Below are 13,312 nucleotides of genomic sequence, written 5' to 3' on the forward strand. Positions count from 1 at the left end.
AAGTTCAAACCGTCCGCTCCCGCGAGATTTGCGTTGGGTCCCGCTGGACCCGGCGGGTCCCAATCCCAATGCAGCCCTCTAGTCTGTGTATTTTTGAGTCCATTCATTTTTTCGTTATTTATCCCAGAAATTAAATACGGAAAATGCGGGTTCTTCTCGTTCAAACTGTGATTAATAAGCAGAAACATACCGTTTAACTTTTATTTCATTAAGAGATTTTTTTCATTAAAATCAAAATAATGAAATAGTTTCATAGTGTAGGCTAAATTTAATTTTTAGCGTCTCTATGCAGACTGTAATAACAGTGGACTGGCCATCGGGAGCACCTTCACGGTGAGCCGCTGTAAAATGTGGGCCGACCCATTGCGTAATTATAAATAATGAATTATAGTTAGCTGATGGGCTGAGCTGATCCTGCATGCACAATTATAGCACCTGACAGACAATTGCAAGTCTTATATTCAGTAAATAAACAGTGTAGCCTATAATAAAATGAAATGTATAAGTTAAACTACTTCAAATTAATTAAAAGTTAATTGAAAATAATAAATTTGTAATAAAAAATAATTAAAAAGTAGATTAATAATAAAACTACGCAATTAAAATATAAAAGAAATACTAACAGTTAAGTAATTGGTTATGACTGAGGTTGAACCATGTTTCAGTTTAGATTTTTGTTTGTCTGTTAATTGATGATAGTGTTAGTACTCCTGACTGCTGAAAATACATGAGATTTTTTTTAAATGTTTAATAAGACAAAAAGACCCATGCTTGTCATTCTCCCATAACATCTTTGTAAATATATGTAAATATCTTAGATGCATTCCTTCTTTATTTTGCAGCTGCTTGTGACTCTTAAATAATGGCATACTACAGAAACTGGAGGAAACGTAATGCTGAAGTGCTGTGTCTTGCAGCTGATGATTCAGATAGCAGTGATGCAGATGGGTTGCTGAGGGCTCAGTTCAGTGAGGATGAAACTGCCTCTTTGTCACCTTCAGCAGATGGCAACATCTCATATTATGACTCTGATGCATTAGTCTTGTCTTCTGACTCTGACTCTGAGGTTGCTGGCAATCTCTCTGATGATTCTGCAGAGGAAACTCCTCCTGATCTGGGTGAGGAAGTTGCAGCTTGGGCAGCTAACAACAAATGTAAGCGGTCTGCACTAAATGAACTGCTAAACATTCTAAGGCGCCAAGGACATCGCCTTCCCAAGGATGCCAGAACACTGCTGAAGACCCCTAAAAGAGTGGAAACAGTTGAACTGTGTGGTGGACAATATGCATACTTTGGTATTGCTTCTGGCATTTTGAAAGTTTTAGCCCAGAGTCCTGGTTTCCAAGAAGACCGCATAGACATGTGCTTCAACATTGATGGTATTCCACTTTTTAAATCATCAAGCCTGCAGATGTGGCCAATCCTGTGCAGTTTCCATGCTTTTGCACCCTTCATTGTGGCACTCTATTGTGGAAAAGCAAAACCCAGCCCAGTTCAAGATTACCTTTCTGATTTTCTTCAGGAGTTGCAGCACCTTAAGGAAGATGGCATAGTCCATGGAGAGAAAACACTTCAAGTGACTGTGAAAGCCTTCATTTGTGATGCACCAGCCCGATCATTTCTGAAGTGTATAAAGAATCACAACAGCTACTTCGCATGTGAGCGCTGCACAGTAAGAGGCACCTATGTGGGACGAGTTGTTCTCGGTGCTACAGCACCCGGTGTTGTTGCAAGGTCTGAAGCAGAATTCAGTAGACTTGCCTACAAAGATCACCAAGTTCAAAAATCTCCACTGACCCGAGCTGGGATTCCATGTATTCGAACATTTGCATTGGACTACATGCACTTGGTGTGTTTGGGTGTAGTTAGGAGAATGCTTCACTACATGCAGGGAGGACCCAACACATGCAGACTGTCATTTCAGCAAAGGAGTGACATTTCAGATAAACTCAAGGCATTGAATGGAGATCTTCCTAGTGAGTTTGCTCGGCAGCCTAGGACTTTACTGGAATTGGACCGGTGGAAGGCCACAGAACTCAGACAGTTTCTACTTTATACTGGACCAGTGGTTCTAAGAAGAGTGGTTTCACCTGCTGTATATAGTCACTTTCTTTCCTTGATGGTTGCAATGTCAATCCTGTTGAATTCTGATGATGCAGAGCGTGAGGAACACTTGGACTATGTAAGAGAGCTACTCATGTACTATGTGAGGAAGTGTGAGGATATATATGGAAACACCTTCACTGTATACAATGTGCACTCACTACTTCACTTACCAGATGATGTGGAACACTTTAGATGTTCACTGAATGGGATTTCAAGCTTTCCATTTGAGAACTACCTGCAGACTCTAAAGAAAATGGTCAGACAATCTCGTAATCCTATAGCCCAAGTTGCTAAGCGTTTGGCAGAACTAGAGCAGTCTACAAAATGTAGGCCCTTGACCAAAGAGTGGTTTACTCGCGTCTCCACAAGGCCACGAGATTGTTGTTTCATTCTTCAGAACAAGGACTATGTCTTTGTAAAGGAAATACGCGAAGAAGGCACCTTGGTTTGTGATGTGCTACGCCAATGCCACACAGAGAGTTTCTTCAGTGAACCTTGTGATTCTAAACTGCTCAACATCGTCCGTGTTAGAGATATCAGCAGAACCAAACGTAGACTGATCAGCAAACAGCAGTTGATTCGAAAAGTTGTCTGTCTTCCAAACAACCCCGGTGAATCTGACACAGGGTACATTTTGTTCCCCTTGCTGCATGAAGTAGAACGTATTTGAATTGTAAGTATGTTACTGAAAGTAATGTTCCTGAGGATGATGATACAAGGGGCAACTTTTAAGCAATGTTGCCAGATGACTTTAGGCAATGTTGCAGGCAACCAGGTGAGACACAGGGCACACAACTAATCTAAAGTATCCAGATAGAAATTTGTTACCCATTCTCAATGGAAAAGTGGCCAAGCAACATTGCTCAAAAAAGTCGCCTGGCAAATTTGCTCAAAGTTGCCCCATGTATCATCAGCCTAACAGCTTTTCCAGAAATTATCCTTGTGAGGGTGTGGAGGTTGTATATGATGCTTTTTCTGAGTGTGGAGGAAAGAATGCTCCCCTTATGTAGATTGCATGCAACACATTCAGAGAATGATTAAGTTATCTTAAGTAAGTTGTTGCAGTTGCCAGAGTCCTAAACTGAAATAACACTTCTCTAAAAGTACTGATTTGATCTGATTCTTTTATAGGTCTTATTATGTGGATCAGGGCAGTTTGGACAGAGCCACATGGAGAAGAGGAGGGAGTCATCCCCGAGGTTTGGGTGAAGGACAGCATGGTTCACTGGCCACCAGGGGCTAATGTAACCAAAGTAGCTAAAGAGATGCGACAGCCAGCAAGCAGCTGGAAAAAGTTTCCACTGTTGAAAATTAAAATCAAGTCAAGTAAGTTTACATCCCTTTCTAAAAGTTAAATCAGTTTTTTTTTTTTTCTAATTAGGGGTGTGTGATATGACGATTTTTGATCGTGGAAGATTACAATGTCTCTACGATCTGCTTTTGAATAAACATTTTAACACAAATTAAGTTAGTTATTAAAAGTTTGTTTTGTTGTCCACTTACTTTAGAGAAGCGGGAGGTGTGTGAGGCATTCGACCAAACAACAACTGCAGAGCTGAGTGAGGAAGAATGCAGTCCTGTCAAGAGGGTATCGAAGAAGAAAAAATACCCAGGATTTATGTTAGGTATAGAATAATTGGCCACTGTGGCAGGTCCCTGGTTTCTGGTGCTGAAGGATATTATATCTTGTGATAGTATGCATTGTGGTTATATTGTTGTTTTCCTTCTTACACAGATGTGGATGAATGCACCCAAGATGGTTCTGGAAAAGGATGCAATGTACGAAAGCCATGTGTGGAAGCACAATCACAACACGGTAAGCAAACTGGTAAGCATCATAACTTTTATTATATATTTCAGCCAATCCATCATCTAACTTGGTTGTCTTTCATCCATCAGGTCTGTCCTTTCCAAAACCACCAAGTGTTCGACAAATGTCCAGCCAGGCTTCAGGATCAGGAGAAATGACTCCTAGATCTAGGTCCCGCAGTCCACTCCATGTCTGTCCAAGCCAGCGGTCCCATACTCCACGCCAGCGGTCCCATACTCCACGCCAGCGGTCCCATACTCCACGCCAGCGGTCCCATACTCCACGCCAGCGGTCCCATACCCCACGCCAGCGGTCCCATACTCCACGCCAGCGGTCCCATACTCCACGCCAGCGGTCCCATACCCCACGCCAGCGGTCCCATACCCCACGCCAGCGGTCCCATACTCCACGCCAGCGGTCCCATACTCCACGCCAGCGGTCCCATACTCCACGCCAGCGGTCCCACTCTCTGCATCACAGCACTCCACACCAGCGCTCCCACTCTTCTCATCATTGGTCCCACAGTCCATGTAGGGTGAACCAGCACAGAGAGGGCAGTGATCTATTCCCTTTAGATAATGGAAGTAAGTATACCTCCTTATTTTCTAACTGACAGTGGTGTTTTTGCAAATGGGACAAATGTGTATATACTTTTTTGACTTTCAGAGTTCCAAAGACGAGTCCTCTATCTACTGTCTGATATAAGAGCAAAGCTGTCCCAAGTGGGTCAAAACTTTGTGGCCCCAGAATCTCAGTTCCACCTGGATAAGATAAACAGCAGGCATGAGCTCAAGAATCTAGAAGGGCAACTAACTGATGAAGGACAGAAGAATCAGATGGTCAGTATAACTTTGTCATGCCAATAGTAAAACTGTTCTCTCTGTGTTCCTGAGTTGGAAAATGTCAAATTTTAAAAAATGTTTTCAGATGTCTCGGTTAGCCAAGATTGGGGGTGCAAACCTTGAGGACTGTGTGAGAAATGTGATGAAAAGGTAAATGAAACTCCATAATACAGTTTTTCTCTGTTGCTTTGGTGCATTTCTCAGATCAGAATTGAAATTCTTAACTTCTAGATCAACTTTCACATCACCTAGTCAATTCTTCACATCATAAAAGCAATTTCTCATTTCTTGAAACAAACAGAAAATGCAGTCTAGCAGGAAAAATAGGTTCCCATTAGGGGTATAACGATTATTTAACGATTTTTGATTGTTGACAATAAAAAATGTCTCCACTATCTGCTTTCGAAGAAATAACGTAGTGTGCGTTCTATCCGTTCTATACATTCTATCAGTTGTAGTTCTGACACCTCTGTCTTAATATACTGTACAATGCCACATACATTCACATCAGTGTTAACTCAGCAATACTGCACTTATTCACAATCACAAAAGTGCAATATTTGCATGTGCTTTAAAGCTTTGCCACTTAAAAGTTTTATTCACGTGCTGTTCTGACACAGGCTTTTTCATGTACACCTGAAGTACACACACTAAAAACAGGGTTTGTACGGTCATTAAAAACCTGGAAATGTCATGGTATTTTCAAACAGCAATTTCCAGGCCTGGGTAAGTTTTGGGAAAAGTAAGAAATAATAAGAAATAATGCTCGACCAAAGCGATGGAGAAAAACTCTAAGGCATTCCTTCTCTGCTTGAAGGCTCAGCTGTTCTGGTCACTTACATTGTTCATTCAGCTAAACAAATATTGGTTACTGATTTCACTTGGTTGTCTTTTTTCTGTTGGCAGAGTTCTTACAAATCGATTGATGGCCATGATGAACATGGACGGCACAGGACCAAAGAAAGCCTTTGGCAAAACACAGCTCTGCCAAGTTATGATAGGTACTGGATCACTTTTCTAGTATGTTTAGAGGATGTAGTGTCCAGCTAGGTCAGTGTTACTCACTGTAGAGGGTTCGTACAAGATGCTTAAAGTGCTTGAAGTTGACTTTTTAAAAATTTAGGTCCTGGAAAACACTTTAAAACAGGCATAGTTATGTATACAGTTATCTGATTGGCTTGAGTAAATGGTGGGTGGAGTGTACACATTTGTGGATCATCAGCTTCTTGAGGCTAGAAATGTTTCTAAATCCACAAATGCACAGTGACCGATCTACAAATGCACAGGATGCGATTCACAAAAGAATACCAGGCAAAGTTGTGTTTGTAACATAAAAATATATTTGTGAATGTTTTTTTATTTGCAAATCTTATTTTATTTAATTTTTTGTGTGTGAATTTAATTCTTGATTGTGAAACTATAACATTTATTTGTGGATCTCATTCTGTTTATCAATACGTTAAATTTTTGTTAATGTCTTTACATTTATTTGTGGCTCATAGTCTACTTTTTTTGAATTTTGCAACGATTCTACCCCCATATGTGAAAGCCTTGGAATTTTATTTTGCAGTATCTGTACAAACCCTGTTTTTAGCCACCACAGATGACAATAATGTATATAAAAATAGCCTACTCAACCCTGCTACACTATTCATTCCAAAAGCTGTTGTGTACTCATGAAGCCTATAGTAGCCTAGCATTGGTTAGAATTTGTTTTGTAGATTGTAATGTCTTGAGTGCAAAATGGCTCAGGGATCCTAACGCTTTCCATGTCAATAAGCAGTGACAAACTGTACTGTCTCCCTCAGTATCACATCATATCACTTTTTCATTCTTTTTCTTCTCCTAGTAAATGTAACAGTATATGAGAATTTGGGTATTCTGTATACTACACTCATGTAATCAAGGCTTTTGAGTATGGATGAGATGTACTTAAGCAAGTGTTCATACTGGAATTATCAGAGAATATAAAACACACACCTTGTAAAATATGTGAATTCTATTTTGTGTAGCGCCAATTTTAGTCGAATCGGGTCCATGTAACACTTGTCAGTTCAATTTTGCATCTGAAAAATAGGACATTTTAAAATTGGACTATGTTGACTTTGTCCTGCTGGTGCAGCTTATAATTGTGAGGATCACTGAGCCACTAGTTGGTTATCCATGCTTATTTAAAGAGTTTAAATTACTTTGTGGATTAGTACGAGTGATGGTTAGTTGAAAATGTATACTGCATTTTAAAATGAGTGATACAAGTGTCTCTATTTTCATTCAGGTGCTGTACAGCAGTCAAAACCATCAGCGTCAGAGGCTGACATTAAAAAATTCATGCGGAATTATCTCCGGTCTGCTCCCGACAGATGTGGGGGTATGGGACGCCGAATGGGCCAGACAGCGATTGATCTGTGTTCTGATTCTGAATAGATACAAGCTAGCATTTACACTACCAGTCAAAAGTTTATGAACCGGAAGATTTTTAATGTTTTTTTTAAGAATTTCTACTATTTAGGAATTTTACTATTTTAAAAATGTAATTTATTCCTGTGATTAAAGCTGAATTTTCAGCATTATTACTCCAGTCTTCAGTGTCGCATGATCTTTCAGAAATCATTCTGAAAATACTGATTTTCTGTTCAAGAAACATTTATTATTATTATTATTATTATTATTATCAATATTAAAAACCGTTGAGTACTTTTTTCTGGATTTTCTGTTGAATAGAAAGATCCAAAGATCTGAAATATAATTTATGTAAAATAAAAAGCTTTTGTAACATTAGACACCATTCAAAAGCTTGGAGTCATATATATAAATAAATATATATATATATTATATTATAGAAAATAATACTTTTATTTCAGCAAGGATGCATTAAATTGATCCAAAGTGATGACAAAGACATAATGTTACAAAAGATTATTTCTATTTCAGATAAATGCTTTTCTTCTGAACTTTCTATTCATCAAAGAAACCTGAACAAAAATTCTACTTTGCTGTTTTCAGCATAATATAACAATAATAATAATAATAATATGTTTTTGAGCAGCAAATAATACAATTAGAATGATTTCTGAAGGATAATGTGACACTTAAGACTGGAGTAATGATGCTAAAAATTCAGCTTTGAAATCACAGAAATAAATTACATTTTAAAATATATTCAAAGAGAAAACAGCTATTTTAAATAGTACAAATATTTCAAAATTTTATTTTGTTTGCTGTACTTGGATCAAATAAATGCAGGCTTGGTGAGCAGAAAATTATTTAAAAAAAACATTAAAAATCATACTATTCAAAACCATTTGACTGGTAGTGTATCTACATCGTCTATCTACAGTATGTTGTTAATTGGCCTTTTTTATGCTTTTGATTTACATTGTTAAATTTACATACTGTAGTCCCTTGATGAGATAAAATCCAGTTCACATTTGTATTTTGGAATTGTATCTTGATAAATAAAATAGTTCTTACATTTATTAGATGTGTCATTATTTTGGTTGTCTAGAATAGGACAAAAATGTGTGGAAGTCATTGACCTTAATTTTTGATGTCAAGTTTTTGATGTCAAGTTTTTGATGTCAATTTGATTTGACCTGTTTTTTGATGTCAATTTGACATTAAGTTTTGATGTCAATTTGACATTAAGTTTTGATGTCAATTTGGCGTCAAGTTTTTGACGTCAATTTGATTTACGTTTTTGACATGTTTTTTGACGTCAATGTTTGATGTCAATTTGACGTCAGTTTGATATCAATTGCCCACTGGGTTTACAACATAGTAGATGTCATTAATTTACATTCTGGGGAACAATTTCACTTTTTCGTGTGTATTTTGTCCATAATCAATGCTTTGTCACTTTAATTGAGCGTAAGCAGCGCAGCAAAAATAGACTCGGCGCCGAAACGATCGCGGCACTGCCGCTCCTGCTCTGCTCCTGCTACGCGCTGCCGCGCCGCCCCTGCGTGCTGTATGAACGCTCTCATCCGTTAACGCCGGTTTCACACTGCAAGCGTACCAATCCCCAGCTTTTATAGAGCATGGCATTTGACGGTAGTAATGGGAGAAACGAAGCTTTTCGAAACTCTGACGCCGGTTTCACACTGCAAGCATAAGCAGGGCGTACGCAGCGCGCAAGCAGGACGGAAGCAGAGCAGAAGCAGCGCGTATCCATTTTGCATTCACACCGGCAGCGTTTGCAGCGCGCACCTGAACCGCGGATTTTGTACAGATTTCTCAATAATGGGTAATAAGTTAGCTTTGTTTTATTTCTATTTAAAATACATTACAGAGGGAAAACGTGTCAAGAAGCTTATTTTTTTTAATAAATTACGAAATATAAGTTTGTTTTCAATTTTCTTTTATGCTTTGTTTGCGTGTAGTGAGAGTTGTTGACAGAAGGAAGGCAATCGCGTTGTTAAATATTTATATTTAAATATTTAAAACATGTTGTTAAAAAGACTACGAAAAAGGATGAGACGCAGACTTTGGGTACACTCTATGCAGTTTACACACAATGTAAGATGAAGGAAGAATAATAGCCTACCTTCCTCCTTAACTTGAAACATTTAATTGTATACGTATATCTCATATTTCTTATATATGTGTGATTATTGTGTAAAAGTATCCATTTTTAAATAAATGTTTTTATTTCATCAGTGTTGTTTCTTTACTGATTGTAATACTTCAGAAACTGTACTGATTGGATTTGCATGGCTGAGGCCAACACAATGCTTTATCCTGAACATTATTGTAGTATTGACAGTGCTTTTGAGGTTGTCATTAACCTTGCACAGTATTGCTTTTACATGTTTTATATATGTGTAGAATAATTTAAATGCTAATATTTTAATATATGAATTATGGTATAAATGACCTATTTCATTACAAAAAAAAAAACATTACTAAGAAAATCATTTGTAGTTTTTATCTATCTTATAAACAGAAAATGTACATACATTACCCATCAAAAACATAGAAAATCCAAAAAATGTCTGTAATAAGTAACCTTAAACTTCTTAATACACGTTTTTTAATGATCAATTTATCGAGAATTAAGTCTGAAATAGACATACAGTAGTCTACAGCGTAGATGTATGTAGCATGTGTGACCTCTTTCTGTCTATTGTATTTAGTTAATTAGCTATTAATTTGTTCGTACGTGGGCATGCTAAAAATTGAAAACAAAAAAGTAAGAAAGGTTATTACTTTCTGCACCGAGTGCTGATGCAACATCCTCCCATGCTTTTTCCCTTGGCCTGCAAGTCTTTATATAGTAAATTATGAGGATCATAAATAACTGTATGCTTCTCAACCTCCACGATTAGACGAGTGTCGTCCATGATTGTCTTCTTTGCATTAGCACTACCGTCATCATGATGTCAACATGGCACCTGTTCTTACGGCAACTTACTATATAACACATATAGGCTAACATACTTAATACAATTAATCAGTGACTTAAGCTGAAATAACAGTATAAGTTATTTAAACAAATTTTAGTGATTAGAGCAAAAACTTTATTTTATTTAGTTTTTTGTAATATAGGCCTATAGTATTATTTATTATTATTTTTTACTGAAGTTTATACTCTATTTACAACATAGTAGATGTCATTAATTTACATTCTGGGGAACAATTTCACTTTTTCGTGTGTATTTTGTCCATAATCAATGCTTTGTCACTTTAATTGAGCGTAAGCAGCGCAGCAAAAATAGACTCGGCGCCGAAATGATCGCGGCACTGCCGCTCCTGCTCTGCTCCTGCTACGCGCTGCCGCGCCGCCCCTGCGTGCTGTATGAACGCTCTCATCCGTTAACATGGGCGCCGAAAAAAATACGCGCTGCTTACGCCCTGCTTACGCTTGCAGTGTGAAACCGGCGTGAATCATCCCAAAACGATTTTTCGAGGCGCTTGACACACCACAAGCATGGCGGCATCTGCTGGTCAAAACGTGTAAATGCAAAAACACCTTTACATTACAATTTAAAATAGTTTCAGTAGGCTAAGTAAAGTTTTCAGTACTTTAATGTAATGTACAAATAATTCTGGGGAACCAAAAACTAACGTTATGGGAACATTCTAACAAAAATGGTTAGCTTCAGGGGCAGACTGGAGAAGTGTCACTGTAGAGCATAGCCTATGAGCACTAGAGGAAAATCCCAGGACACCCCTAATCTGAATGTTTACTGTTATTACTCTACATTGTGTGACATGAATATGCCATTCATTCATAAAGAGACAGCAGCAGCAGAGACATTCTACAATGGGTTACATTTGAGAGATATTGAGTTAGAAAATAGAGTAAATGAAGTCGCCTTTATAAGGTGATTAGTCTGATTAACATGACACACACACACACACACAGACTCAAATGGAAGAATTCAGTTGTTTCAGGTTTCTAGATTCTAGGGTTTATGTTTATCATTGTCATTATCAGTGATGGGCTAGTAGTTTAACTACATTTCTCAGTAGCGTGGTGGTAGCGCTGTTTTCTGAATCAAACAGCTTTTCAGTAGCGAAGCTCTATTTTTGATCAAGTAGCGCAGTAGCGTCAACAAAAGCTAACGTCACATTCAGGGCTGGCGCTACCTGTAGGCATAGCAGGCGATTGCTTAGGGCCTGGGGCTTTGAGGAGGGGCCTCCATAACCATAACATCCCCTATCCACCAGTCAAGACAGGCAGCAAATTCAAGCCGCATTGTTCATTGGATATAGTTGAATTGTCACTCATCTGCAATTAAACCAATTAATGTTGCAGTTTCAAAGTGGGTCCCGCCTTCTGAATGTTTGCCTAAAGAACACATCTTTCAGGTGCTGCGAACTATGCAATGCAAAAGGCTAAATATGCCAAGACGTATAGCTCCTAATGCAGGTGTGTGAGTTGTTGTCATCTATTTTGGAGTGATTGCAATATATTTTAAATATTTGTTCTGTTGATCAGCGTAATTTCTGGAATCAATCATTGACCGCTTTATTACGAGTTTAAAGGAGCGCGAGCGCCGTTGACGCATCAGACACGAACCTTTGAATTTGCGCATACAATGAATGGCATTGCGCCGGAAGCTGACTAGCAAAATAGCTGCAAAAGTAAAAGCAGAGAAGTTTGTATTAAACGCAAATTCAAAGCAAACACACTAAAATATTTTTTTAATGGTTCAAATAAAAGGATCTCAGGTTTATCGTCTACATTCAGAATTAGCTTTATTGCCAGGTATGCTTGCACATACGAGGAATTTGTTTTAGTGACAGTAGCTCCACAGTGCGACAGAGAGACAGCGACAGGACAGGACACAGATAATAAATAAAAAAAATGGACAAATATACAAAATGGGCAATATGCAAAATGGCACAAACACAATATACAAAATAGACAATTCAGTATGTAGTATAGCCTATGTTAGGAAACTGTTCCTGTGTCTAGCCGTTCTGTTGCTCAGAGCTCTGTAGCGTCGACCAGACGGTAACAGTTCAAAGAGGGAGTGTGCTGGATGTGAGGGGTTCAGAGTGATTTTACCAGCCCTTTTGCTCACTCTGGATAAGTACAGTTCTTGGAGAGTGGGGAGGGTTGTACCAATGATTCACTCAGCAGTCCAGACTACTCTCTGTAGTCTTCTGAGGTCAGATTTGGTAGCCGAGCTGAACCAGACAGTTAATGAAGTGCAGAGGACGGATTCAATGATGGCAGAGTCGAACTGTTTCAGCAGCTCCTGTGGCAGGTTGAACTTCCTCAGCTGGCGAAGGAAGTATAACCTCTGCTGGGCCTTTTTGACAATAGAGTCAATAGCTATGTCCCAATTTGTAGGCTACGTTCTCCAAAGTGCGTATTTGAAGGCCGATTGCGACACGGCGACGCGACGAAGGCTGTCCCAATTCAAAGACTGCATCCTACAAAGGCCTCATTTGTAGGCCGATTGTGTCACAGTGGTGCGGTGAAAACCGTCCCAATTCATGATGCATCCTCCAAAGGCTCCATTTGAAGGTCAATTGCGTCACCGTGGCGCGACGAACCCTGGTGCAATTCGAAAGCGACTTCAAATGCGCCCTTCGTTTCGCCAGCAAATGAAGGATACATCAGATGGACACGTGGCATTGTGTTTTAATTTACTCAAATAACTAGCGAAACAAATGTTAAAAGTCAGATATTAAAATCTTTTAATAAAATTATTAAAAGATAATGGGGCTGTTGGGAAACATAAAAATATAATGAATGAAGCTGTTCTGTACATTACTTTTGTAATTTAAGTTAGCCTATTTGTAAATGAAGCAAAGTAATTTCTGTGAATTGTTTTATTTTTGTATTATAAGTTGAAACTTATAAATATATATATATTTTTTAAAATCCATGAAATTAAAGAGATGGAAAACAAAAAGTTGGTGTCCCACACATTTAATGGTTGGTACTCGACTACGCGCTCCACTCATACATGAGAGATTAACTCTTTCTTGGTGTTACAAACAAAAGTAAAGACAAAATAATAACGAAGGCAGAGCGGAATTATCATCTGTGGTGGTTCGCACTTCACAATCACGTAGTCCTTCTACATCATCACCATAT

General features: G+C 38.4%; 1 protein-coding gene across 1 annotated transcript; it reads left to right on the top strand.

Annotated features, from left to right (window-relative positions):
* Positions 1 to 2,234: 2,234 nt before the first annotated feature.
* On the top strand, positions 2,235 to 7,184 carry LOC306878058 (uncharacterized protein). The gene is made up of 10 exons (XM_079430154.1): positions 2,235 to 2,779; positions 3,238 to 3,432; positions 3,615 to 3,731; positions 3,842 to 3,922; positions 4,006 to 4,144; positions 4,442 to 4,500; positions 4,583 to 4,755; positions 4,844 to 4,908; positions 5,665 to 5,759; positions 7,034 to 7,184. Exons 2-10 carry the CDS (start codon positions 3,246 to 3,248, stop codon positions 7,180 to 7,182), a joined length of 1,065 nt encoding a protein of 354 aa, XP_079286280.1. The 5' UTR covers positions 2,235 to 2,779; positions 3,238 to 3,245; the 3' UTR covers positions 7,183 to 7,184.
* Positions 7,185 to 13,312: the final 6,128 nt, after the last annotated feature.

Source organism: Barbus barbus (genome assembly GCF_936440315.1).
Source record: "Barbus barbus genome assembly, chromosome: 12".
Lineage (NCBI taxonomy): Eukaryota > Metazoa > Chordata > Actinopteri > Cypriniformes > Cyprinidae > Barbus > Barbus barbus.